Source organism: Bicyclus anynana, chromosome 8, assembly GCF_947172395.1.
Source record: "Bicyclus anynana chromosome 8, ilBicAnyn1.1, whole genome shotgun sequence".
NCBI lineage: Eukaryota > Metazoa > Arthropoda > Insecta > Lepidoptera > Nymphalidae > Bicyclus > Bicyclus anynana.
The window spans coordinates 9,184,176-9,211,644 of NC_069090.1; the positions used below are offsets into that span (position 1 = coordinate 9,184,176).

The 27,469-nt window shown below is 37.2% G+C and overlaps 1 protein-coding gene across 5 annotated transcripts in view; it reads left to right on the forward strand.

The window, feature by feature from the left end:
* LOC112049929 (max-binding protein MNT) overlaps nucleotides 1–25,651 on the forward strand; it is a 41,987-nt gene extending 16,336 nt beyond the window's left edge. For 3 of the 5 annotated variants that reach the window (XM_024087993.2, XM_024087994.2, XM_052882748.1), the window contains exons 3-13: nucleotides 4,052–4,289; nucleotides 10,821–11,058; nucleotides 12,045–12,180; nucleotides 12,508–12,575; nucleotides 12,807–12,923; nucleotides 13,162–13,239; nucleotides 14,209–14,286; nucleotides 14,962–15,064; nucleotides 15,835–15,903; nucleotides 16,783–16,883; nucleotides 17,310–25,651. In XM_024087993.2, coding sequence (XP_023943761.2) covers nucleotides 4,052–4,289; nucleotides 10,821–11,058; nucleotides 12,045–12,180; nucleotides 12,508–12,575; nucleotides 12,807–12,923; nucleotides 13,162–13,239; nucleotides 14,209–14,286; nucleotides 14,962–15,064; nucleotides 15,835–15,903; nucleotides 16,783–16,883; nucleotides 17,310–17,438 — 1,355 coding nt within the window. In that variant the 3' untranslated portion in view covers nucleotides 17,439–25,651. The remainder of the gene's footprint in view (nucleotides 1–4,051; nucleotides 4,290–10,820; nucleotides 11,059–12,044; nucleotides 12,181–12,507; nucleotides 12,576–12,806; nucleotides 12,924–13,161; nucleotides 13,240–14,208; nucleotides 14,287–14,961; nucleotides 15,065–15,834; nucleotides 15,904–16,782; nucleotides 16,884–17,309) is intronic. The other 2 variants (XM_024087996.2, XM_024087995.2) reach the window with 2 other exon arrangements.
* Nucleotides 25,652–27,469: the final 1,818 nt, after the last annotated feature.

Consider the following 27,469-nt stretch of genomic DNA (forward strand, 5'->3'; position numbering starts at 1 on the left):
CATCGTTGATAATAATAATCATTCATCGTTGTCTTCATTAAGAGACGTATCGGTGATAGGTCCCAGTCCAGTAATTTTGATAATTAATTTTCATTCGGAAATATATCATGTACCTAGATCTCGTTATAAATATCACAATCAACTTCATAAAATTATGGAATATTGTAAAAGATTTTGTACCCGTTAAAAGTTCTTCACATTCAGTCTTTCAATAATGATCAATACTAATGACAAAACACATAGATGTTACTGTATGTTAGGTGTAGGTTCATTGAAATGTAAGTTATAAAATCTCTGTACGTCACCAGTCCACAACGCAATAGACTGGAGTAAAAGAGAGCGGTAGATGCTGCTCGTCGGCGGGACGGCAACAAATGAGCGTCGGCGAACTCGGCAACTTGGTGCGACGGCATGCGCAAATTGTACTAGGCGATTATGACATTGGAGAAGTTAATTTAGCACTGTATCGCTTGTTTGTTGAATATTTACCGGCCGCCGCGTTGGTTTACAACGTCGACCTCAATACACTCATCTTTTCAGATTTCAGACACGTGTTTTTAATATACTATCAAGATCACTGAACGGTAATGTTCCGTAATCAGAGTTTCGGTTATGTGTCTTTAAAATTGAGGGATTAGAATTTTGAATGTTCTTATAATAGTACGAGTTAGGATTTAAGTACTTGTTGATTTGGGAAAGATCGGCGATTCGTACTGCAAGCATAGGTCCTTAGACTCGGAATATAGGTAGGCCTAGGTCAGTGTAATTAACCCCCGAAGCAAAAACGGGGGTTACAAGTTCAACGTGTGTGTTAGTGTGTTTTTTTATTTAAGTGTTCTTGTAGCTCGAAAGGATGAACCGATTTTCATTATGTTTTTTTATTTTGTAAATTTAATTTATTAAATTCAGGCAACATACCGTCGAGTAGGTTAGATAGAGTAAGTATTTAATGAAAGGATTTGATTTTTATATTAAAATAAAAATAAATGTGTAACATGTAAATATTTTTATTTTCGGGGCTCTTTCGAAATTTTAAAGCTGCACCTCGAAAAAATTTTAAACCATTTATGAAGAAGAATATTATTTATACAAATGAGATGCAAAACAGGATCGCTGGAAAGCTGGAAAATAAGAGACAAGTTATTCAAAGAAGACGTTGGATACCTATTCACGTAAATCACACAAACCAGGTATCCATACTAGTAGATGTGCGGGTACCTGTCATTTTAATTCTTAGTCTGGGTGGTCCGGGTTTCAATTGTTCCTATATGTATGGTTAAATTACGAATATTTATCACTTTTAATGCACTACACAACAAAAATAGGCACTTCTCCTCCATTTGTTTGCGTTCACATTAAAGATAATATTATTGTGTATGTATTTTATTATGTAACAGTGTACAGTCGTTCCAGATAAAATGCCAACAACACTCAAATCGTAAATGTTCTAAGAGAAGTTCCGAGAAAATGATGACGCACGAGTAAACCCCCTTAGTTTCCACCTCAATAGACATGCTACCCTGGTAAAGACAGCTCGCGTTAACATTTTGTTATATTGATAAAATAAAAATAAACCTCTCCTTCTACCTGTGTAGGGCATATTTCAATATCAAAGATTTTCTCAATATGTAAGGGTTTTCTTCAAAAGGGAAATACAGGATCACTTAATTGAATGTTTGTTTGTGAAGAGCATCTTTCCAACACTTTTTCGAATATAAATAAAAGAAGTTGAAATTTAATACAGTATACAACAGATTTTCTTCATTTTAGGGTTTTTCCTCAAAAGGAAAAGGTACACTAATAGGATCACATAGTTGAATTTGGCCTCTATGGCGCAGTGGTATGCGCGGTAGATTTACAAGGTTGATTGAGGTTTTCTTAATTGGTCCAGGTCTGGCTGTTGAGAGATAATTTATAGAAGGGATTTGGAGCTTCGACCCTCCACACTCCCCCATTGCTGGTGGACGCGGGCTTAACTACTGTTACTGTTGTGACATTTTAATATTTTAATGTTTTTTTTTTTCGAAAATCGAAATCCATAGTAACCTACCGTACCTACTATTACTATTACTTAGAGAGTAAAGCCGACAAGACGGCCAAAGAGTGCCGACAAGACTACAATCTCACCTGATGGTAGTAATGTAAAGTGATGATGTAAGCTAAGATGGAAGCGGGCTAACTTGTTAGGAGGTGGATGAAAATCCACACGCCTTTCAGTTTCTACACGACATCGTACTGGAACGGGAAATGGCTTGACGGTAGGGTGGTAACTATCCACGGCCGAAGCCTCTCACCAGCCAGAGCTATACCGATTAAGAAAACCTCAATCGGCTCAGCCGGGGATCGAACCCAGGACATCAATCTTGTAAATCCACCGCGGATACCACTTCGCCACGGAGGCTGTTGTACTGTGTTTGTTTGGTTATGTGTGGTAGCTAGATGGCAAGTTAATGCGCACAAGTTATAAACAGTATTCAGGAGTAGGCAAAACCTACTTCGACTTTACAATGTGAGATTGTTTGTCAAAGTCAAGAGGTCACCAGCCTTTGGAAATTCATCCACCTCAATAGTCGATTTAGTTATTCTAATTCAGACTACACCGTTTGAATCAATCGGTCAGTCGCCTGATGTCTTACGAGTATATTATCCCCTTGAAACCTTTTTTCTTGAGACGTATAACTTAATTCGCTATGGCTGTGTCTCGCGTTTTTACTTACTTATTGTGGGCTATGTACATAGATGAGATAATAGCAGACGCCAACGACAGTTGAGGACGTCTACGAACTATAAACTACCTATACTATATGTTTTTTTATGTTATTTAAAATCAGAAATGTTTTTATGCAGAGACGAAATTATTCCGTTTTTAATAATTATTTTTTTAATGAAAAGGGTATATTTCGAAAATGATCCCATGTAAATTTACCAATTCATTTTAGTGTAAAACTAAGCTTAACTTTTTATTGAGTAGTCCGATTTTGATAATTATTTTTTATTGTAAAGGGTGTATTCCGAAGACGGTCTTATATAAATATGAAAAACCAATTTCCTTGCACAATGACGCTTTTTGTAATGTAATTGCTGTGAATATAGTTTAAACAATTAAAGTATACTGTTTAGATTTTTTTTGCTATACTTACTTGTAATAGTATAAGACGATATTTCTTGCCCAATTTCATAGTTTTATATTGGCGGCAAGTAGGAAATGAGTACGGCCGATTATTAAAAATCGATGAGAAGAATCGTTGTGTAAGCGTTTCACTTAAATTACTCGTAAGTAAGACATGTGAAAAATAAATATCGAATATAGCTGCAGCAACTAAAATTAACTAAAAAACTAATCTGCTCTTCATTTATCTCGTTTTTATCATGGTTAACACCTACGTGACCGTGTATGTCAATATTTTATCTCCGTTTATTTGAATAAAATTACTGATTAAGTAGGTAACACGCGCAAAATTATCTTTTCGCGCTGCTAAGTGTCAATGACTCCTTTGTACACAAGGAGGAGATAGCTGGGTAACATGAAACCTTGTAACAAATCGACCGTAGTGTGGCACCGTGTCGCTACGAAAATGATAGCCAGGTAAACGAGCAGCTGATTTTTGGCGCAGCTAACCGACAGCCGGCGATGTTAAAAAAACTCGACCCACGCGCCACTATACACTTTGTTTTGACGCAGTTTTACGCCACGCCCCTTATGTTCTATCTCTTTCTTAACATCCGCTATTCAAACGTTGCTTTCCACAGCAACAACGTGCCACGATCTTTTTCACTGACGCAAGCAAAAGTACGCTTTATGCACTGTATATAAAGATCGTTTTGTAAAAATCTCAGGTGGCCAGACCGGGAACGTATCTTTGTCACGTTCACTTTTGTAATGACCTCTCGCTTCCCAAACGATGTTGAGCTCTCACGCCGACATGCTAGCCTGGTACTTTACCGCCACATACTGCAAGCGCCGACGAGTAATTGACACAGATTTGATAAGCTGGCCTTCGTCCACTGCTTGTTTTTGAGATTAGCCTCTGACGTGGCCCTTTATTTGCAGAGGAGGAACCGAAGTCGCCGGTGTCGGTGCGGCTGACAGGAGTATCGGTGACGCGCAGCAACGGCGTGGTGCGGCCGACCTCGCCGATGACGGTGACGCCCTCTGTACCCGCGCTCCTCGAGCCAGTCGTTGCCTCTGTCGTCCCCATCGCCACCGTCGTCCCCGTCGCCCCCTCCACCGCTCCTCTCGACTTCGTACAAGAACATTCCAGGCCGCGTACTACAACTATCAGCCACGGGTGAGTTATACTCTCCTGGTACAATGGAGGCTCGAAACAGCTGGGAATCTGCGAGAGCGATAACCGTAATTTTTTCATGTTTGCAACTCACTACGTATTTTTTATTGTGCATTTTAAGTTTCTGTACACTTCTATTAACTACTTTAGTCTATATTTTTGCTTTGGCGGGCCACCTTCATCATTTTCCATGACACTATCAAAGTAGGCAAAAAAAAAATCGAGCTTGCTGTCTGTCTGAATTTTCTAATATTTTTGAGAGTGCTGTAGCTTAACTATTTACTTAACTTTAGATTATTTTTACTAATTTTAGATTAATAGAAAAGTTCACAATGAATATAATGACACTAAATAGACGTAATTAATGTAGTAAGTATAATGTTTTATAAAACATTTGAAAACAAAAAAAAATCATTTTTTAGTCTCAGCGGATCCGGAGCTGATCGTGTATCACAGGACATTAAAAATAAATAAATAAATAAATAGGCCATCTAACCTGTAACAGTTCCATGTTTAGATAGTGCGTTTATCTTTAACTTTATTGTATTAGTGAAGATTTTGTACATTACAATACAAAGAAAGTACATATAAAACATACTTACAGCCGAACATACAACCTCCTCCTTTTTGTAAGTCGGTTAAATATAAATTTTTCTAACGACAGATCATGCTTTTTGTTTGTCAAGCATTTAACTACTTGCAAAGCTGCAACCATAACCTACATACATAATTGATTGGTTGTCCTACACTGCGTTATAAATCTGCATGTACCTAGATACTCGGGATACAAGTATGTATTAGGTTTCAATCTGCCGACATCATACAACCTCCTGTAAGAGTTGGGACCCTCGTAATCATAATTATAAGTTTGCGACTAATTATCACCATTATTTAAATAATACCTGACATTTCAAAAGTGTAAGATGAATTTTGACTTTGACTAAGGATTTCCAAACATTAAAGTCTCCAAACGGCTGCTCCTTCCACCCTTTTCACGTCATTGGTCCACTAACTAACTAACTATTAACTAATTATTATTGTACTTTCCTGAGCGGTATTGCCATTCATCCGAAAAGAGTTCCATCAATCCCAATTTCAATAATACATGGATTTAGGCAAGATATAGGTACACTTTCGCTCCCATTCAGCCTAAATATAATGGGACTAGGTAATCGTAATCATTATCTTGTATCTGGTGTAAGTGGGCCTAGGCATCTTCATCTCTACATCATCGACATCACATTCCACAATGTATCCACATTGTGGATTTGTGGCTGTCATTCAACGATTCCAAATTTAGTGTAAATAGGCTTAGGTAAAGTCAATATTTTACACGTGGATACATTGCGGCCCCCATTCTGCTGCTCAGTATTCGGTGTAAGTGGGCCTAGGCAAAGTAGATTTTTTTACATGTTACGTACTGTGTTCACAACAAACAAACAAATGAATGTAAGCGGGTCAAAATTGTATGTGTAATTTCGGCCTTGTATGTACAAGTATGTGGTCCCGTTTGTGTTTTATTTTTAATCTATGATCATCCAGTTGCTCCCCAGGCGTGAACTAAATGCAAACATTAATATTAAAATAAAAACCGACTCAATGACAGCTGTTACGTTCTCTACTAGGATCATTTTATTTTTTTTAATTGGTCTTGATATATTGAATATTAGTCATAATTAAAAAGAGATGTCTTTTTAATTATGACTAATATTTTCAAATAATCTTTTTGCTAAAGGAGAATGGCGAGGTTACATGTATTTTGGGACTAGCAGATAGAAGTAGCGTACATAATGGAAACCCATTAAAAGTTGTTAATTAAATAAAATATACGACAAGGCGTTTCGGTCTCAGGCAACAAGTAGAACGATTTTACTAAGCTAAGTTTATAAAAAATCTTGATTCCCGTTCTGTAAAATATCAATATTTTTTTTACAAGCATCTTATAAAATTATACTTTTAATTATTACAAATGTATGAGTTTATGACACTTCTGAGTGTGAACTCCCACTTTCGCCATCCTCCTACTGACGAACTTTTTTACATTTTTACACCAAAGGAGTAAAAAGTGTATTCATTTAAGTACAGGTTTGGAAGTTGGTGGTCTTATACTCCCATGCCTCGGAGATCACGTTAAGCCGTCGCTCCCGGTCATTACCTTTAACATTTTATAGTGGTCCTTTAATTTAACATTATCGCCCGTCCTTCTGCAATCTGCATTGGGCCAACGTGGTAGGTCCTTTTTTTCTATACCATATACAGTAATCCCCCAAAAGTTTCTTCAGACAGTACAACAGATAATTTTTTTGTTCTAATTTTATCTGCAATCAGTTTTGCAACCTAACAACCTAATTTTTTTTTAATACATATATTAAATATATGTTTGTTAACCCAGAAGGTCTTTTAGATCAAATATGACTCAATAAATTAATTAATGAGTTTTTCTATGTTACTTTGTATTTACAAATTGTAAGAATGTAACAGTAAGTCAACGTTATTTTATACTATAGATATGTTACGTGCCTAAGAAATCACCGCAATTTATCTGTAGTATAAAATATCGTTGTCGTATAGTATAAAATCTTTGTGGTAGATAGATAAGGAATAATAATAATAATTAGCAAAATGTTAGTGCTAGAAACGCATGTGGGTACGTAATCAAATATCTTATTTGATGGCCTCAACCGGCTGAGATTGTTATTCATCGTCCGATAGATCGATGCTCGCTGCATGCATCATTAATTTTATTTTATTCAGACCCTCACTCAGTGATTTAATTACATAAATTATAAACGGTCAAGCGTATGTTCATGTTTTTTAATCGGTTATACGAGTTTAAGCCAGAAACGCATTTAAAGAAATCTATTGTTTAAAATTTTAGCAGACTCAGAAGTGATTAGAAAAATAAGAAAACTAATGTCAAACAAGGTTATAATTCATAACATTTGTCAAGACAAATTAATTAACAAATCAAACTGTAACCAAAATGCCCTTTTCCACTCAAGGTACTCGCCCCGCCTATCCCAAGTAACCTATAAAGAATTACACAACAAGAGATGTGGACGGTTCGAACGCCACGAGCACACTGAAGCCGTCCGTACCACAAGTCGTTGCAACGCGGCGATAATAAAAATTACTCTAAAATGGAACTCAAAAAAATCAAAGATATCAATCAAAATAATCAAATACATCGAATTTTTTTAAAAAACATTACATTCGACATGCAAGACTTTATTCGCATGAAAAAAATTTAACTCTTCTGATTTTATACACAATAATATATGTAGACAATATTTAGGTATTATCTATACTTCTATACTAATATTATAAAGAGGTAAAGTTTGTAAGTTTGTAAGTTTGTCACATTTTTTAAATGGGGTAATCTTCGGAACTACTGGTCCGATTTTAAAAATTCTTTCACCAGTAGAATGCTACATTATCGGAGAGTGCTATAGGCTATATTTTATATTGGTATCATATATATTAGCCGAGTTATCACAGTTTTTGTCATACAGGTCGGACTAAAAACCTTTTGAAACAGACTTATTCGCATGCGCTGCCTTAACCATTGTGTAAAATTGAAATTAATGTATGGAGACTTTACACATCTTTAAAAGTTCTACAAAAAAGTCCGCGACGCCATATATCTATCTTCTATATATTAGCAGATATAGTACCTTTTGTGTTTTAAAAATTATTAATTTTATATACTTAGGTTTACGTCATTATTTATACAACTAAACTTTAATCCTTATTAAAATAAATTATTTAATAATCACAAGGATATTATGGAGATAAGATTTGCCCTTTACAGTATGTTAATTACTTAAATAGTTTCGGAGATAATACAAAATTTCTAAAAGACGCAGAAATTCCGCTATATGACGCCCGGCGCTTTCATTTACGTAGTTCCCGTTCCCGTGTGAATATGGGGATCAAACATAGCCTATGACACTCGCAAATAACGTAGCTTTCTATTGGTAAAACAATTTTCTAAATCGGTCCAGTAGATCCAGAGATTACCTCCTACAACCACACGAACTTTAACTCTTTATATTATTAGCATAGAAGTCTCTATTTCTCTTGGTCATACCACCACTCTCGAAGGACTGGACCGATTTTGCTAAAGGTAGGAGTAAGATAGAGAAATTACAGGGTAGGGTAGGGTACGGGTAGGGAAGCGTAGGGGTAGTGTAGTAGGGGTAGGGTAGGTTTAGGGCCGGGTTTAGGGTATTGGTAGGGTAGGGGTAGAGGTAGGGTAGTGGTAGGGTAGAGGTACGGGTAGGATAGGGAAGTGATAGGGTAGGGGTAGGATAGGCGTGAGATAGGGGTACGGGTGGGATAGGGGTAGGAAAGGGATAGGGTACGGGGAGGGTAGGGGTTGGATGGGGGTAGGGGTAGAATGGGGGTAGGGTGTAGGTAAGGTAGGGGTAGGGTAGGGGTAGGCTTGGGGTAGGGTAGGGGTAGGGTTGGGGGTAGGGGTAGGGTAGAGTAGGGTAGGGGTAGGGTAGATGTAGGGGTTGGGTAGGGTTAGGTTGGGGTAGTGGTAGGGTAGGGTAGGGGTAGTAGTAAAGTTGACATCGAAATTTACGCGGACGAAGTCGCGGGCGTCCGCTAGTTTGTTTAAATAACTTTCGTTGTTTACAATGCCACTGAATGAAATTAAGACAATTAGCCACTTTTGTCCGCCTCAGTTTCAACGCGTTAGTGGCATGTCTCTAGTATAAAATATCGTTGGTGGCAATGCATGATTAATTACTAAAACCCACCCACACCTAATCGGTCATAGCATCGTCCGAGATAACGAAACGGATAAGAAATGAAATCGGGTTGTTGCAATTTCTGAGTCACGTGTAAAAGCGCGTGTAACGTTTGTAGACACCAATTCCGTATGTTTTTAGAAGTGCCTCTGTACAAGGATTTTGTGAAGCTTATAGTATAATCATCCGTATATTTGAACTGCCCACTGTAGTAGACGTCTAGCTCTACAGAGCTACACTGACTCACTACACAGACTAGACTTTGACGGCCTCCGTGGCGCAGTGGTGTGCGCGGTGGATTTACAAGTCGGAGGTCCTGGGTTCGATTCCCGGTTGGGCCGATTGAGGTTTTCTTAATTGGTCCAGGTCTGGCTGGTGGGAGGCTTTGGCCGTGGCTAGTTACCACCCCACCGACAAAGACGTACCGCCAAGCAATTTAGCGTTCCGGTACGATGTCGTGTAGAAATCAAAAGGGTTGTGGATTTTCATCCTCCGATAGATCGCTAATAACAAGTTAGCCTGCTTCCATTTAGATTGCATTATCACTTACCTTCAGGTGAGATTGTAATCAAGGGCTAACTAGTAAAAAAATAAAAAAAAAACCTTCGTTATAGGAGGGGGAAATATTGAGCTTAGAACTTTAGACCCACCACGCTGCTACAACGCGTGTGACAAATGATACTGTTCGACTCTTTAACGATCACTATTCGATGATCGGCATCAACAACTTAACGCACTCTTCGGACGCACGGGCTTGTATCTAACACCATGAACTTTTCAAAATCGTATGGGATTTTTCATTATCAATATTTTGGTAATAATATTTTTGAGCTCCGTGGTGTGTTGTTTCCCAGGTCTCTATGACTTCTCGATTCATCGATTTAATTATACCGTATTTAGGTTGAGTTGATCGAAAACCTAAACAAATAGGGCCTTACTGATGACGTCACAACACCTCTATTTTCAATTTCATAAGCTATATAAAATACTTTTAAAATTGTACATGTAATGTAGTACTGTAATGAAAAATAAAATACCATTGCCTAATTTATTGAATACTAGCTCATACACCCCGCGTAGATCCAGTTCCTGTGAGAATACGGGGATAAAATATAGCATGTGACACTAACAACTAACGTGGTTTTTGTAGTAGTAAAACAATTTTCAAAATCGGCTCGGTAGACCTCGATCTCCCTACAACACCACAAACTTTCATCATTATCAACTCATATTCGGCTCACTGCTGAGCTCGAGCCTCCTCTCAGAATGAGGCCAATAGTCCACACGCAGCGAATTAAGAAAACTCTCTGGTATGCAGGTGCCCTCACGATGTTCTACCTTCACCGTTTGAGACACGTGATATTTAATTTCTTAAAATGCACACAACCGAAAAGTTGGAGGTACATGCCCCGCATCGGATTCGAACCAACACCCTCCGGAATCAGAGGCAGAGGTATATAGAGGCTATCATGGTTAAAACCACAAACTTTACCTCTTTATAATATTATCTATACTTCTATACTAATATTATAAAGCCGAAGAGTTTGTTTGTTTGATTGAACGCGCTAATCTCAGGTACTACTGGTCCTATTTGAAAAATTCTTTCAATGTTAGATTGCCCATTTATTGAGCAAGGCTATAGGATATATATTATCCCCGTATTCCTACGGGAACGGGAACCACGCGGGTAAAACCGCGCGGCGTCAGCTAGTGTAGAATACGCTATGAGATTCTTTAATTGTCGTGACGTGGGTAACAAAAAATGTTTTGTTTGCAGGCTCCCTCAGATCCCATCCCCACCATCAGTCAGCAGCAACGGCAGCAGCAGCAGCAACGGCAGCAGCGGCAGCGTGCCGCGCGCCGGCACTCGCGAGGTGCACAACAAGTTGGAGAAGAACCGCCGCGCGCACCTGAAGGAGTGCTTCGAACTGCTGAAGCGGCAGCTGCCCGCCACGCCCGACGACAAGAAGACCTCCAACCTGTCTATACTCGGCTCGGCCATCCGGTATATACAGGTACATTCGAATTAATTTAATTTAACTTGGAGACTCACTCATCATCATTAACCCTAAATCGAGAGGCTATTATAACAGACTCAGATGCCAAAGGCCGTCTCTTAACCAGCCAGAGATAATACCGGTTTGATCACAGTCAGCCTCGCTCGCCATCTGAGGCGGCTAGATACAAATTTTCTTAATTCTCTGCGTGTGGAAAGTCTGCCAATCCGCATTGGACCAGCGTGGTGGACTATTGGCCTAACCCCTCTTATTCTGAGAGGAGACTTGAACTCAGCAGTGAGCCGAATATGGGTTGATAATCATGATGAGTGATTTTGAGCCCTCTTATGAGGCCCATAGTTAGTGATGTAGAGAGTAAATGTAAAGAAAACTATATTTTTATGACAAATGGTCCTTCGAAATGCGTTAAATTGGTCAGTTGGCTCATTATATCAAAATTTAAACAAATAATCTTAATTTCTAATAGTAGTAGTTTGTAATAACGATCCTAAATATACATTTTCTCAAGATGAATGTGAGTATGTATCAGGATGTCGTTGCAGTGGACAAGGGTCTTACCTCGCTATCCTTTGGCGTGTCTTGGCAAAGAGACAGTCATAGTCTTGGCAATATGGAAGAGCAAGGAATTGCATGGACGACTCTACAAGGCCCTTACTGGGTCGGATATTGATCAAATAACATCTGTATCTTGGTTGCAATTCGGTGATCTCTTTGGGGAAACCGAGGGTTTGGGTGCATAATCCCATAGTTCAATAAATTTTTCAGTCATCCAATTATCATTTGTTGTTATACTTTTACTTTAACGTTCATCATCATTATCAGCCGACGGATGTCTAGTGTCTACTGATGGATATAGGCCTCCCGTCCTCCTTCCACGATCTCGAGCCGCTAGCATTCAGCGGCTCTCGTCTCATTGCAACCCGCAATTAATTAAAACGTTACTTTACGCATTATTGTGTTCTAACTGATTTCTTCTTGTCTAGGTACTCCGTCGAAAGGAACGTGAGTGCGAGCACGAAATGGAGCGACTGGCACGAGAGAAAATTGCGGCGCAACAACGGCTCGCCGCGTTGAAGAGAGACGTGTCAGTGCGCGTGACGGCTCGCCCTCGGAGCATCGGTGAGTGTTGACTGTTGCGTGACTCCTGACGCGCTATGTGTTCCTGGTACTTGTGGAACACTTTACTCAATACTTGCACAATAGATAAAAGAAAAAAAGTAATTGGCAACTAACTAATAATAGTTTTATGCCGTTTATGTTTTTGATTCGATATAAATTAACTAAGCATCAAACTATTTTAAAGTAAAGTGGACCTAATGACTGCTGTTTGAAGTTCATTTTACTTTGAAGTATTTTGATGCTTGAACTTTAATCAATGTTTAGAAGGCCCATTAAAGTTAACTATGGTCACTCAAATAACAGCTCATGTTATAATTATTATTTCAGATCCTATTTCTGACGAAAAGGAAAGAGAAGATAATATGAATGGACAGATCTTAGGACTTCCGATTAGTGTAAGTAATTATTTATATTTAAAGTAAAACATGTCATATACTATGAGGGTATGAGAGAGGTTCGATAATGACTCATTCAACTGACGAATTTTTCAATTTGTCCAAATAAATGTTGACGATGGAATACACCAAACTAATTATGCTTTTGTATTCCGCACCTGTTTCAATGACTGGTTTTATTGTTATTAGCATAAATAATGCGTTTAAAAGGTGAAATCGGCCTGTCCACAGATTATCTCGTCGCCGTCGCGTTCCGCAGCTCAAATGGAGTCATCACCGCCCCGCACCCTAAACCTAAGCACGAAGTTGCGTACATTACCCATACAGATCACACCCACCACCTCGCAGGTATGTGCGCCTAGTACTTTGGTACAAATTAGATCTCTTGTTAATCTCGGGTTTAACGTATTATAAAAACCCATCTGTACCATAAAGTTGCAGTGTATCTCCGAAATAAATAAAAATGAACTCTTGTTCAAGAGTTTATTTTTATTTCATTTACGTAATAGTTTAAAAGTTCTTTTACGGCTATGCTACAAAAATAAGTAATGAAATATCACTTAATTAAAAAACAATTTTATTTTAGGTCGTAAGGACTTCGTACGGCACGAGGCATAACACGCTTACCCTTACAACAATCGCTCCTGCCGATGCGTCGCTCCAGGTTTGTACTAAAATTGTATTCTTTTTTTCGATTACGAAACACAAACAAGAAGTTATATTTAAGCAATTTGAATATACATATTTATTTTTGACTTTGACTGTAATAAAAGTTCTTTGAAAAATTATTGTTGTAATTCGCGTGATATAAAATGGTTGCATTTAATATTTTCATAGCCTATGTCATTAAAAAAGTGATATTTTCAAAATTAATGGGATTGTAAGTAGGTTTTTTTTTTTTTTTACCTACTGTTACTCGTAACACAGTTTGTAATAATTAGTGAGGAACGGGTATATTGGTCACATTTAAATACATGGCAAATATAACTTCTACTTTTATATTTGTATGTTTCGGCGCCATGTAGTAATGCCAATTGGCACTTACATCACAAGAAAAAGTTTCAGCCAAAATCAATTCTAATCTGTAAAGGGAATATGACGCTAGAATATTAGGAATGTGGGCAGTGAAAAAACTATCGAACAAGTAACATTATGACGTCACAAAATGGACGACAGCGTATTACATACTTTTTAAACTAAGTTTTATAAAAATCTTTAATTTTTATTATTATATTAATTAATATCGATATATTTCTTACCCTTGTTTCATGTACTACACGAAATTAATATTGTTTATATTAAATTTGATATGAGTATATTATGTATTGTTTTTTTATAAATTGATATTCAAAAGATTAACTAACTAATTTATTGTCATTAATATAAGAACAAGATAATTAAAATTGTTACAAGGTGTAAAATGGCTAGCAATTTATTATATGTATAAACATTTTATATCGAGTTTGGCTTTATTATTGGTATAGTTATTATAGGCGATTAGGGATGTGGGCAGTGGAATATATCGAATATTTTCCACTGCCCACATCCCTAATCGCCCTGTACACTTGACGATCCGCTTGATCGTGAGTGGCTGGCATAAGCTGTCTTACATAATATTTTTTTTCCATTTCAGAACGGCCAAGAAAACGGAGTAACGACTACATTAAATAGTTTAGTGCATCCAGCGCAAATTCACCTTCCTTTGTCACAAGTGAGTAATTATTTCTATCGATGTGTTTTGTGTGTATCGATTATTTTATCAATAGTGCCCTCGATATTACGAAACGATACGATTTGTACTATTTTATACATTTTTTATTCTTTACAAGTTAGCCCTTGATTATAATCTCACCTGATGGTAAGTGATGATGCAATCTAAGATGGAAGCGGGCTAATTTGTTAGGAGGAGGATGAAAATCCACACCTCTTTCGGTTTCTACACGACATCACACCGGAACGCTAAATCGCTTGGCGGTACGTTTATGTCTGTAGGGTGGTGGCTAGTTACCGGCCAAAGCCTCCCACCAGCCAATGTACATAGGTGTATGAGATGATGATGCCTATAGCTTGGCAAATTCGTTCGTAACACTCCCGATAGTACGCGCGGGTCGGAAGGTGGGTGGCGATGCCCCGCGCGCACGACTTTATATCCTCGCAGTCCTTCCCTCTGTCCCGCGCGTTTGGCCTTCCTCCAACTCCCACCCCCCCCCCCCCCCCTCCCCACATCGCCCGCATATCATAGTAGTGTCTTCAACGAATTTGCCAAGCTATACATGCCAAATTTCTCGGGAGCCGCTGGATGCTGGCTCTAGACTGGTCCTTACAGGAGGCCCATGTCCAGCAGTGGACGTCCACCGGCTATTGGTGATGATGTCGATATCCACAGGTGGTCAGCAGCGGCGGGCTGGTGGTGGGCCCGGCGGCGCTGCAGCTGCTGTCCACCAGCGCTGGGCTGCGGGTGCTGCAAGCGCCCAACATGCACACCAACGGTGAGACTCTTATTTTAAACCCTAAGAGTTGTTTTCTTAATGCTTGTTAAATGAAGATTTTCCCAGTTTGGTTGATTTTTCTTGCTAGCGCATACCCTGATCGACAACCTTATGCACGCCATTGTGTGTAGAGGACACATAGTCGAACAAAAAACGTCAAGTAATATATTGTGTACTACAAAGTATCACGTTACCTGGATATCTAGAGTACCTATATTATTATACTAGCTTATTAAATGAAGATTTTCCCAGTTTGGTTGATTTTTCTTGCTAATGCACACCCTGATCGACAACCTTATGCACGCCATTGTGTGTAGAAGACACATAGTCGAACAAAAAACGTCAAGTAATGTATTGTGTACTATAAAGTATCACGTTACCTGGATATCTAGAGTACCTATATTATTATACTAGCTGACGCCGTGCGGTTTTACCCACGTGGTTCCAGTTCCCGTAGGAGTACAGGGATAATATATAGCCTATAGCCTTCCTCGACAAATGGGCTATCTAAACAGAAAGAATTTATCAAATCGGACTAGTAGTTCCTGAGATTAGCGCGTTCAAACAAACAAACAAACAAACAAACAAACAAACAAACAAACAAATTCTTCAGCTTTATAATATGAATATAGATTATTAATGATTGGCGTTGTACTCTTATGTCGATATTTACTTCCAAATACAGGGTAGTATATAAGTATCATAAAAGTACTCTTAGATTTTCCTTATCATAATAGAACGTGCCATAAATTATAAATTTCTCGTTCCAGGTGTTAGCACAGATAGTAATAGGATAGTGAAAGAAAATGGCGTGTCGCCGCCTCCACCAGCCTCTACAGGTACGTTTATAGATGTCTGTACAAATTACATTTCATTTTCATTAATGAAGTAAAAAACACAGTAACTCTAATTCGCACATACAATTTTCATTTGTTTACCATTATTAAGCTCCGATCTCATAAGATAATGTAAATAAGTACCAAACAATTTAAATTTAAGTAAAGTCGTCAAAAATATTTCATTCATTCATTCATTTACATTCGCAACACATCACAAGAAGAGCGAAAGAAGATCTCTTACATGTCATCGCAGCGAAAAAGATAAAGAGATATTCGCTTCGCTGCTGTTGGTCGACATTTGATTTGACCTTTACTTTACGACTCTTCACTTGGTCGCATGCTGGGCCCACATGTCTTAGATATTGTAGAGCGCATTTTAAGGCCTACAATACAAGTCGTATTTGACCAGAAGCAGCATAGATGTAATAAATTTTTCTCTTCATTTGGTCGCATACTAGGTCCACAGGTGTCGAGATATATTGTGCTACGCAAAGGCCTATAATACAAGTCGTATTTGACCTGCTGGTCTATTTCCTATTTTGGTCTTTATAATGAACCTATTAAAATAAACAACAAATCAATTGACAAAATGTCATCTACATACTAAGATACAAAATACTAATGTCATCCGGTGCTTATTAATGGATATCATATAGTATGTAGATGTCATTTTGTCAATTGATTTGTTGTTTATTTTAATAGGATGATAATAAAGACCAAAATAGTGAATAGGCCAGCTGTTAGCATAGATGTAATAAAATTTGTCTTCACTTGGTCGCATGCTAGGCTCACAGGTCTCGCGATATATTGTGGTGCGCTATTCAGGCCTGCAATACGAGTCATATTTGACCCGTATCAGCATAGATGTAATACACGCAGGTATTGTTCCAGAAGGCAGCATGGTGGTGAGCGGACTCACGCCGCTGGTGGTGTCGCAGCCGACGACGCACTTGTTGCAAACGCACACTTTAACACATAAGGTAGGGACTTTTTAATCTTTGAAGTCTCACCAAGTGGCTCAGACCAATTACATATGGACCTGTATATCACCCAAATTCATCAACAAAGTTGTCTGTAATTTTTTGAGGGGGATGAGGTAAACTCACACATCGAAAATATTTATAACACCACTGTTATATTTTGTGTCCTTACACTACACACTATTATACATTTGATTCGCAATACACACACGTGTATTTTTTACACAGATTAACAAATACATCGCTTAGACTCGTACAGAATTCGATTACTTGATCGGTGTTTTGCTGTTCCGACTGAAGAATCGAATCTTTTTGGATATTGTTTTTATTGCAAATTTGATATAATAAACTTAGAAAAAGTGGCTAATGAAACGTAACTTCATCTTTTAGTGTACTAGGTTGCTGATAATGTTGATCGTTCTATAGATGGTGGAGACGCAGATGGTGGCGAGCGGCGTAACCCCGCTTACTCTGAGCGCCCAGTACCTGAGCGCCACCGCGCTCGTCAAGCCCGTGGTGGTGGTGTCGGAGCACGCGCGCCGCGACCACACGTGACCGGAGCACGTGCTCCGCGCGCCTGCGCCGCCGGACAAGCAATGCTCCGCGCGCGTGCTCCGCCGGACAAGCAGTGCTCAGTGCTCAGTGCCCACTGACTACACGTGTTCGTATATACCACACCGTTGCTGTTGACTCGCCTTTGTCACGTTCACATAGACTATTAGGGCCTTTTCATAACGACGCTTTTTGAACGCGCTGTAGACGCGCGTTTTAATGAACGCGTATTAGCAGATTTAATGCATTTTCATACATTACAAAAGCGCATTGTGTATCTACGGCGTATCTGTGATTTCTTTTTATTCTCTTCTAAAGAGCTGAGTCACAAATTGAGTGACTATGTAGCTCTCGTAGGGCTACAAAAACTATAACATAAAATAACTTATTATATCTTAGGGTTCAATATTACGCTTATCTAAATTATTGTTCACTAGTTTTATATAAAAATCTTGCATTTTATCTGCGTATTTGTAGCGATACACACGCGAAGATCGAATGAAAGATCACATGCTGATTGGCTTGCGTTATCTCATGTTGTATTGCGTACAACGCGTGTCTTCGGTGCGTTTAAAAAACGTCGTGTGTGTAGGCTCACACAAGGCCTAAACACAGGGCTGGATTAACCATGTCGAAGTTTTTTGCAATGCAATTTTCAGGGCCGATTTTTAGCTACTTGAAAATTTCATGTAACTATGTTATTCCAACTCGACACAATATGTCTTTATTTTTCTCTGTCTAGCGCGATGGAAAGGGATAGAGACGTATTTCGAAACCCACACTGTTGAGTTGAGATATTGTAAAGAAAAAGTCTATCTGAAAACAACATTAACATTGAGGCAATTTTTTTACACAACATCTAGTGGAAACATTATTGCCTTAACGTAAATTTTCCCGATTACCTGATTGGATAACTGTTAAAATTAAATTATGTATAGGGTGTATTTATTAAAACAACTTTCTGTTTTAGATTAACGTCATATAAATTATCTAATTATCAAAAAGGGAGTATTTAAAGAATTCATAAATTTTTATTTACCTTCCTGTCATGTTAAAATCGATATTCTTACTATGCTAAAATCGATTGTGTTTACCGTAAAGAAGCTATGAAATTCGTGTATATTGGTACATAATATATACTACCAAAAGTGCCAAAGGGATTTGTTAAATGAGATATAAATAAATGTAAAATATGCAATGTTCGGAAGTTTCAATTCCGAAATGTTACATTTCATAGTGTCTCTTGTATTATATATATTTGACAAGTTTATATCAATTTATTACCCGACCAGAAAAATTAATATCTCGCCATGTTGTAAAAAAGGGAATCTTCCATTAGCATACCAAACATAAACAGCTTAGATTAATAACCTATAGACCCGCATCACCTATTTTCACTCCAAACATAGAAAAAGTTATTTAAGTCACTTCTGTGAATATGTGAGCTTAAGAGCTAAGCTAATTGCCTTCGCCAACACGCATGCAAGCGTACTTAGCGTAGGGTAGCGATGCGTCAAGGGCTCCCATTACGGGGCACATAAAACGGCTTACGAATTCTTGGACCAAAACTATCTATGAGTTATAAATCTATGATAACCAGCTAAAAAGCCTTCTGCTGTAGCTAGTTACCTCTATGGGCAAAGATATCCAGCAATCTTCCGCTTCATCTTAAACTGGATGGCCACTTAACATCAGAAAAGATTACACTCAAAAGCTAACTTGACAAAAAAAGTTTAACCAGGCCCATCCAAATTTTTCTATATTTCTGGTCAGGATAAATAATGACAAGAGATAATGACAAGACATAACACAGATATGTTACATATGGAATGGACTCTTCCTAATTTGCATAATACCACGGGCGTAGTCTAGGGGAGGTTTTGAGAATTACAATTATTATCCGCGTGGTATTAAGTATTACGAGCATTGCATTGGGTCAACTTTCTATTTTCTCACCCCCCTGATACCTGACTCTGGTAAATGAATATGTGACCGGAAAAACACGGCAAATTAAATAAAATCTACATGTGGTCTCACTAACTAGCAGAAAAAAGTTTTTGATCATAGATATAATAATAATATAAATGTCTGATAATGATTTTTTTTATTTACCGCGTTTTTTTTTGGGTTAAATTTGCTAGAGTCTAAACCCGGTAGTGTATACTGTTATTCGTATTTGTAAAAGTAAGTTTGCTCTCATTAATACACATTATGTAGACTTGAAACGGTTGTCGGTATATCGTGTTCACTGCCCAATTTAATAAGCAATAATTCAATGTTAACTTTAACTTAGAGAGTTTTGTGACTTATGTATAAAATGTTTTTATTTCAACGAAGTAGACCATATCTGCCACCGGTGTAGGTTGTGTCACATAAAAAGAATTATGACAGTCTAATAACAAAATGGGTGTCTTGTTTATTGTTTTGTACGAGTGAAGTATATATTTACTATACAAATATTAATTAAATAGATAAACATTGTCCTGCTACAGAGCAATAAAAATAGAATAACAGACTAAAAAGAGAGTAGAATAAATGAAAATATACAGTTCTCCATCGGAAGTAAAACTATCCCGTCTTTAAAACAATAAACAATTACAAACATTTACTTATAACATTTTACTTTAATCATAATTTGGGCTATTTTAGATATTAGCTTACATGAATATAGTGGTTTTCATATTTAAAGATAATAACACTGCCAATCTGAATGATTTAAGGTGTGTAGTAAATCATCAGCATTCATTTTACGTGACACGATTTATACCTGTTGTGTTTGCGATTTTTACAAGAAAGAAACACGCGTTAGACCCTGTTCACAAATAGGTTTTAGACAAACACAATGCTGCCATAACATCAGTAAGAACTCGTCTATTTCCTTTTGCACAAACTGTAACAATGATTGGATCACAGATATCTTTAAAGTATCTGGATTGCATCATAGTGCATAGAGTGCAGAGGAATTTTATCTATATTTAGTAAAGACAAAGTAAAACTTGCAAACGCGGTGTTTTACTGCACGATTTTCCGGTCATACAGTCTTCGATTAACAAAAAATTTAATGGATTTTATGACAGGAAAAATGGTCTGAAAAATTAATTATGAGAATTCGGAAAAGCAATATGCTGCGGTTTAGCGCACGGTGATTCGTATACGCAAATCAAAATGGCGCTTTGTATTGTGCGTGTGTTTCATCATGTTTGTGTAAACAAGTGATAGCAAAGTGACAAACATGACGTGACGTAAGTAATGTGTTGTATAAGTTGATCGCAAAATACGCCGACTACTTACGAGCTCAGTCATAGATTGTCTAGTATTTCTGAATTGGTTGTAATTATAGAGTTAGCGGCTTAGGTTTGCCCCATTAGCGCGTTGCGTTACCGCTGTGCCGTTTTCCGTATATTTTAAATGACATGTCACATTAAGACGTTGCGTCGACTCAGGTGAAGTTCCAACAGATTGACATACGAGATACAATACGGAGGGAGGGTGATGCGCTGTGCTATCGGAACTCCGACGCAACGACGAACAGTGCTTCATGAAAAACACTTATTTTGTATGCATGGTTGAGACTTGACTTTGAGACGTCGCAACAAAGGTGTGGCATACAATATGTTGATTCGTTGCGTTGACAACGCAACGCACTAATGAGGCATCACCCTGTAGGTTCAGAGCCGGCATACTAGATGCATCGTAGTATATTTGTTAGTGTCCAAGACATTGACATTGCTGGCCGCTGAAATAGACTAAAATCAATTAATGCCACGCTTTACTTATGCGGCTGGCCTTTAAAATGTATAGATATGAAATTTTAGTATGGCGTGCAAAGATTTTGTGATCTAAGGTAAGCTCAAAGCTGACAAATGATACGTGATTACGATGACCTATCCTAATTCTTATTGCTATGTGTACGGTTATGTGTATTTTCGGCAGGTAAACTGCGAATTCGGTTGAGAGTCTAGTCGGGTTAAAAATGTTATGGAATTTCAAAATTTTCTATTGGAGCCCGAAAGTAGAATATCGTCTTGCTGGGGGTAAGTAAATTATTTCGGCCTTGCTCTTGATATATAATCGGGCTGTGAGAACAAGTTCATTAGAGAGTGCACCTGTGCTTGTTTAGAGATTTGTGCACTTACGTGGGTAGTGTTTGTTGAGAAGTGACGTGGAAATACGGTTAGATGAGCATTATTGTTATAATTAGTAGGTGAAAAGGCGTTGCGCAGCTCATTTGCCTCTTGCAGATATATCTCAGGCGCTATCCCTTTTGTCATCGCTTGATGATTAAATCGTGTAAATGAAATCGGTCGATCGTTACATTTGATCGGATCGCATGATGTAATTAAATCGTGCGATGAAACCGGTCGATCGGTACTTTTGATCGCATCACATGATGTGATTAAATCGTGCGATGAAACCGGTCGATCGTTACATTTGATCGCATCGCATGATGTGATTAAATCGTGCGATGAAACCGATCGATCGTTACATTTGATCGCATCGCATGATGTGATTAAATCGTGCGATGAAACCGGTCGATCGGTACTTTTAATCACTATGTTTGAACCAGTAGCGTGTACTTCTTAAGTGTAAAAATATTAAGGATGCATTACGAGCATCATTGCAGAAGGAATTTATCTTTTTTTTAATTTTAATAGTGGATACCCTACCTATAAGCCTTGTGCACGCCACTGGTTTGAACGCACGAGCGTGCGATCGTGTCCGTCGGACGCACGCATCACCCTACGAGCGATGACAAGGACAGTGCCCAATGGCAATCTGCGATCAACTTTTTAGTCCGGCCAATCTGTTACGCTAGCGTAGGTAAAATTCTCTTTATATTTTTCTACAAAAACAAATTAATTCCATGTGATTGTATAGTACAGTAACGATATGAATGTAAAAAAAATATATTATTTAAATCATTATTTATTTAGCGCCAGTAGAGCGAAATTATATACCTAACTGAAACTGAGATATATTTTGGAGCGGATTCGTGTAATAGGAAGTAGTTTTACCTTATTTTATTTATTATAGTTTTGCACAATGTTTCATGAAATAATATTTTTATTGATGATTCGTGTAAAGGAGATAGAGATTAGCACTGAACTTTGGCATGGATTATGTGATGATAAGATTATAATCTATTTGGAGAAATAGATAAAACTGTTAATATTCGTATTAGAAATGCGAACGCACGCATAGGTAATGAAATTTTGTATACAGAGTTCCTAGTGGCAGATTTCATATTGTGACGGTCGCGTAATGTAAACGCTAAATTCTAAGGAATTAAAATAGCGCCATCTAGTGCACTACTGCACAACTGTTTCATTTCATATAAATTTGCGTTTACGTTTACGCGATCGTCACAGTATGAAAACATTGAAAACTCCCACTAGGCACTCGGTTTGTTATTCGTACAGAATATAACCTACTTGTACAAAATCTATTTTAATACATTCACTGTCCCCATACAAAGTTATCTTACTACCCCACAAACCTAAACAGGTATTTAGGTTATATTATATTAATTTAAACTTTATCAGAAAAATAATTTTTCGTAATACAGTTTTCCATTTTTCTCGAGATTACCTCGTGAGCCCACGTTGGGGTCACGGACCTGTGACGAGAAACTGGTGTGAGCCTACATATGGCTCACTGGAATGTACACGTGTTAACAAAATAATCCAAGAGCAAAAGCTACGTAGTACGTACGTTTAATTTCACCTCCATAGTTCTCGTTCGCTGGGAATACGGGGATAAAATATTTAAGCGTAACAATAAAATTCACTTTCGCATTTATAATATAAATATGGATATCGTTTTCTCAAAGATAATAAACATAAGTTCAGTGCTAACCTCCATACGTACGTGATTTTTAAACTCCATACGTACGATGGTAGGTGCCCAAAGCTACAAAAATTGCATTGGATAGTGTGTTATAAATTGTTTATTTCATGGGGATTTAACCTATTTTACTATGATTTAAACACATTAGTGCCTATTTGATTGAACAAGATCCTCCAAAAACATGTCAGATAACTGTACTATAGTCCAGGATTCGGTAAGCATATTTACAATTAATTACTAGGTATCAATTTAATTTATAGTACTCGTAGTAGAGTAGCTTTGTCTTGATCGGTATCTTTAACTCAACTTTTATATTTACAAAAATTCTTGCTTCTGGTAGCTAACAGGGTAACTATAGGTAATGAAAACTTCTGAACTAGGAAAAAGATAACATGCCACGAAATTTGTAGGACAATGTAACATTAAAACACAACTGGTTAGTAACAATTTCTGACGACCTTATTGATTTTGGAAAAGGAGTTGTTCTAAAATTATTACTAAACAGCTGTTTTTTTACTATTGCTTAATTAATATGCAACTTAACAGCCACATTGTCCTACAAATTGCGTGGTATGTTGTCTCGTTGCTACGCCCAGAAAATTTTATTACCTAGTAACCCTGTTAACTACCAGAATCAAGAATTTCGCAAATATAAAAGTTAGGCGTCTAATGAAGATGAAGCTACTCACGGAAACTTAACTTGATAGTAATTAATTTTAAAAATGCTCCTCGGATCCTGGACTATTAATTTGACAGATGCAGTTATGCTTTTTACAGTTTTTATAGGAATAGAGTAGCCTTCTCATTTTAGTTAAATTTGGAGATTAGTGTACAAAGGAATTGGTAACATTGAATAGTAAAAAAAAATGTCAATATAAATATATGTATTAGAATTAAGCAAAATTGGTAGATACTTGTTATGTATAGATTAAACAAGAAAAAGTTTATTTTTTCTATGTATTATCTGTGATGTGTGCAGTTAGTTACTGTAGTACCTACTCGAAACTGTACAAAGGCGTCTTTAGGTGTTGTCAATTTCTAATAGCCGCGTGATTAGGTAACTTGAAAATTGTAATGAGTGTTGTTATGAAAAATAATAAAAATGTGGCTTATATTTGTGTGGAGGAGATATTTTTCCATGGTTAATAATAATCTGAAATAACGATCAAAATCTAAATGTTTTTATATATCGCCAAAGCTCAGGGGCCTTAGCCATGTGTCACGTCGATTTTCTTTCTACAAACGCTTCGAAAACTAACAGAATGTATGGGATTGACGTACACTATCGACAGGTCACGTGATCAAGTTTTCGATCGGATCTGTCATTCCCATACATTTTGTTCGTTTTCGAAGCGTTAACGTTTGTAGAAAGAGAATCGACGTGTCACATGGCTACAGCCCCTGGACACGAGGCATACGACTGTGCAGAGTCCAGACAGATCTCAGACTTCTGAGCTGTCTGTTTGGAACTTACTTAGTCTTAGAACTTACTTAGTTTATTAGCTGATTTAAGCTGTTTTAATTAATTGCTGATTTCCATCAGTATTAACGTGAGAAGTGTGATCAGCATCAGAGTTATTATTTCATCATAAATTATGCCTCCTAATTTAGGGATATGCTTGTATAAATCAATTGCAAAGTTATTTATTAATTTAACTTTACAAAAGTACCTTCTATTTATTAATAAATTTAATTTCCGCCATTCAAATTAGATTATAATTATTATTAAAAATGTTCACAGAATTCAATAATATTATAATAAAAAATTCGCTATTGGTTCGTTCCAAAAGTGACGTAGCAGTACGCACTAACTAGTTCTGGCAACCAATAGAAAAGTGTTTTGACATTTGTGACGTCATCACAGTACACTTCAACACAACACGCTAAAATGGCGGTGTAAAATATGTCAATTAATTTTTAATATTTATTTTGCATTAAATAATAGTATTTTCTGTTTTATGGCTATTATCATAATATTGGAATGGCAGAAAACAACTAAAAGTTATAAAAAATACATGAATATTCCTGCTTAATTTTATACTTAATTTTGAATTTATATTATCCCTTCACTATGTATTGAGTAAACATTACTTATGTTATTAAATAAAACCTATTGACTTATTGAATATAACAGAATTCGCTCCAGTAGGTATACAGTATGAAAAATATGTATTTGTAAAAATTAAATTATAACAATATACGATTTCACTTTGCCTAATATTAATAGTGTAGGTATGAAAATTGTATAAATATTGTAAAAGTAAGAGAGAAATATATTTTAATTGTAATATTGTGAAGCGGATGCTCATGTAAATATTGTAGTGTATAAAGTTCTAAAGTGTTAGAAATACACGAAGTTATATATTTAATTTTGTGTTTTATTGTCATTATTATATGATATCATACTTGCGGACGCCCGTGACTTCGTCCGCGTGAAACTCGATGTAAACTTTCAACTACCCCTACCCTAACCTGCCCCTACTCTACCCTACCCTACCCCGACCCTACCCCTACCCTATCCCTACTCCTACCCTATCTCCACCCTACCCCTACCCTACTCCTACCTTACTCCTACCCTACTATATAATAAAATATCAAATTGTCATCCATACGTCATTACATATCTGTCATTATACGTCAATTACATAGCTTTCATTTGCGTTTTGCGTTTCATGTCAAGTCACACGGGAATGCTGTCGAACGAGATAAAAAGTATACTATGTCCTTCTCCTGGCTCTAAACTACCTCCCTGCCAATTTTCAGCTAAATTGGTTCAGCCGTTCTTGAGTTATAAGTGGAGTAACTAACACGACTTTCTTTTATATATATAGATAAAATATTATTATGTATCACTACCAGATGCCTCGCGGTTTCACGCGCGTAGTACACGCTCCGTATATAGATTATCCCCTACAAATACAACAGACTTTACCTCTTTATAATATTATAATATAGACTAATAGATAAATTACCTAGAACTTTAAAATATTTACCTATTATAAAATATTACCAGCGGACCTGATAGATGTCTCGTTTTTATTCCTAAAAGCGCGATCCCCACTCAAACATACCTACATACCACCTATATACCTACTAAACATCCAAATCTATCCACCCGCTAACCGCTTAGAGTTTAATGACTAACATAAGTAGATAATACAGTCCGCTAGTAGCGAATATTCTTTAAAAAATAATCAACGCAGTTAAAAGATAAGTACACTTAGTAGGTTCATAAACATATTGTCACCTGAACCAAAATCTACTGTGTAAGAACTGACCGTGAACCAGGGGCGTATCTACCGCCGTATCAGCTGTATCAATGATAAGGGACCCCCAGACTGCAGGCGGCCCTTACCTACGTGTGAAAGCCAAAGTTAGTAAAATGTAATCCTCAATGTGATTTGACGGCTGCGTGGCGCAGTGGGTAGTGACCCTGCTTTCTCCATCCAGGGCCCTGGGTTCGATTCCCACAACTGGAAAATATTTGTGTGATGAGCATGAGTGTTTTCCAGTGTCTGTGTGTATTTATACATCATATAAGTATTTATAAGTAGTATATAATTGTATATTAATATTATAATATCAACTATCTTAACACCCATAACACAAGCTACTTTGTATGCTTACTTTGGGGCTAGATAGTGATGTGTATTGTTTAAGTATATTATTTATTATCTCTTTTGGTTTGAAGAGTCTTATGAAATCCCGTATATTCATAGGTTCTTCAAACATCTTTCTGTTTAAAGAAATCTTTACCCTTCATATTGGGCCCCCCAAATAATTTTGATGCAGGGCCCCTCCAAGGCCTAGAGCAGGGTAGGCGAACCAATGGCACGCGTGCCATTGATCGCACGCGACACAATATTTTGGGCACGTCGCCGATCATAAAACATGTGTAAAGTAGGTATTTGACATAAATTATTTGTCATCTAACCTGCAGCAACAGAAGTCACACTAATTTTACAATAATTTAATTTATGCGTGTAATAAAAACATTCCAAAATGTACCTCTTTTGTTTACTTTATTTCATAAAGAGTTTTGATAGTATTTATTATTGTTATTCTCCAAATAATCAGAAAGTCAAAATTATTTGATGGCACGCCAATGACCCCATTAAACATTTTTTAGAAAAAATGGCATGTTGATGCATAAAGGTTCGCCTACCCTGGCCTAGAGTCATGAAGCT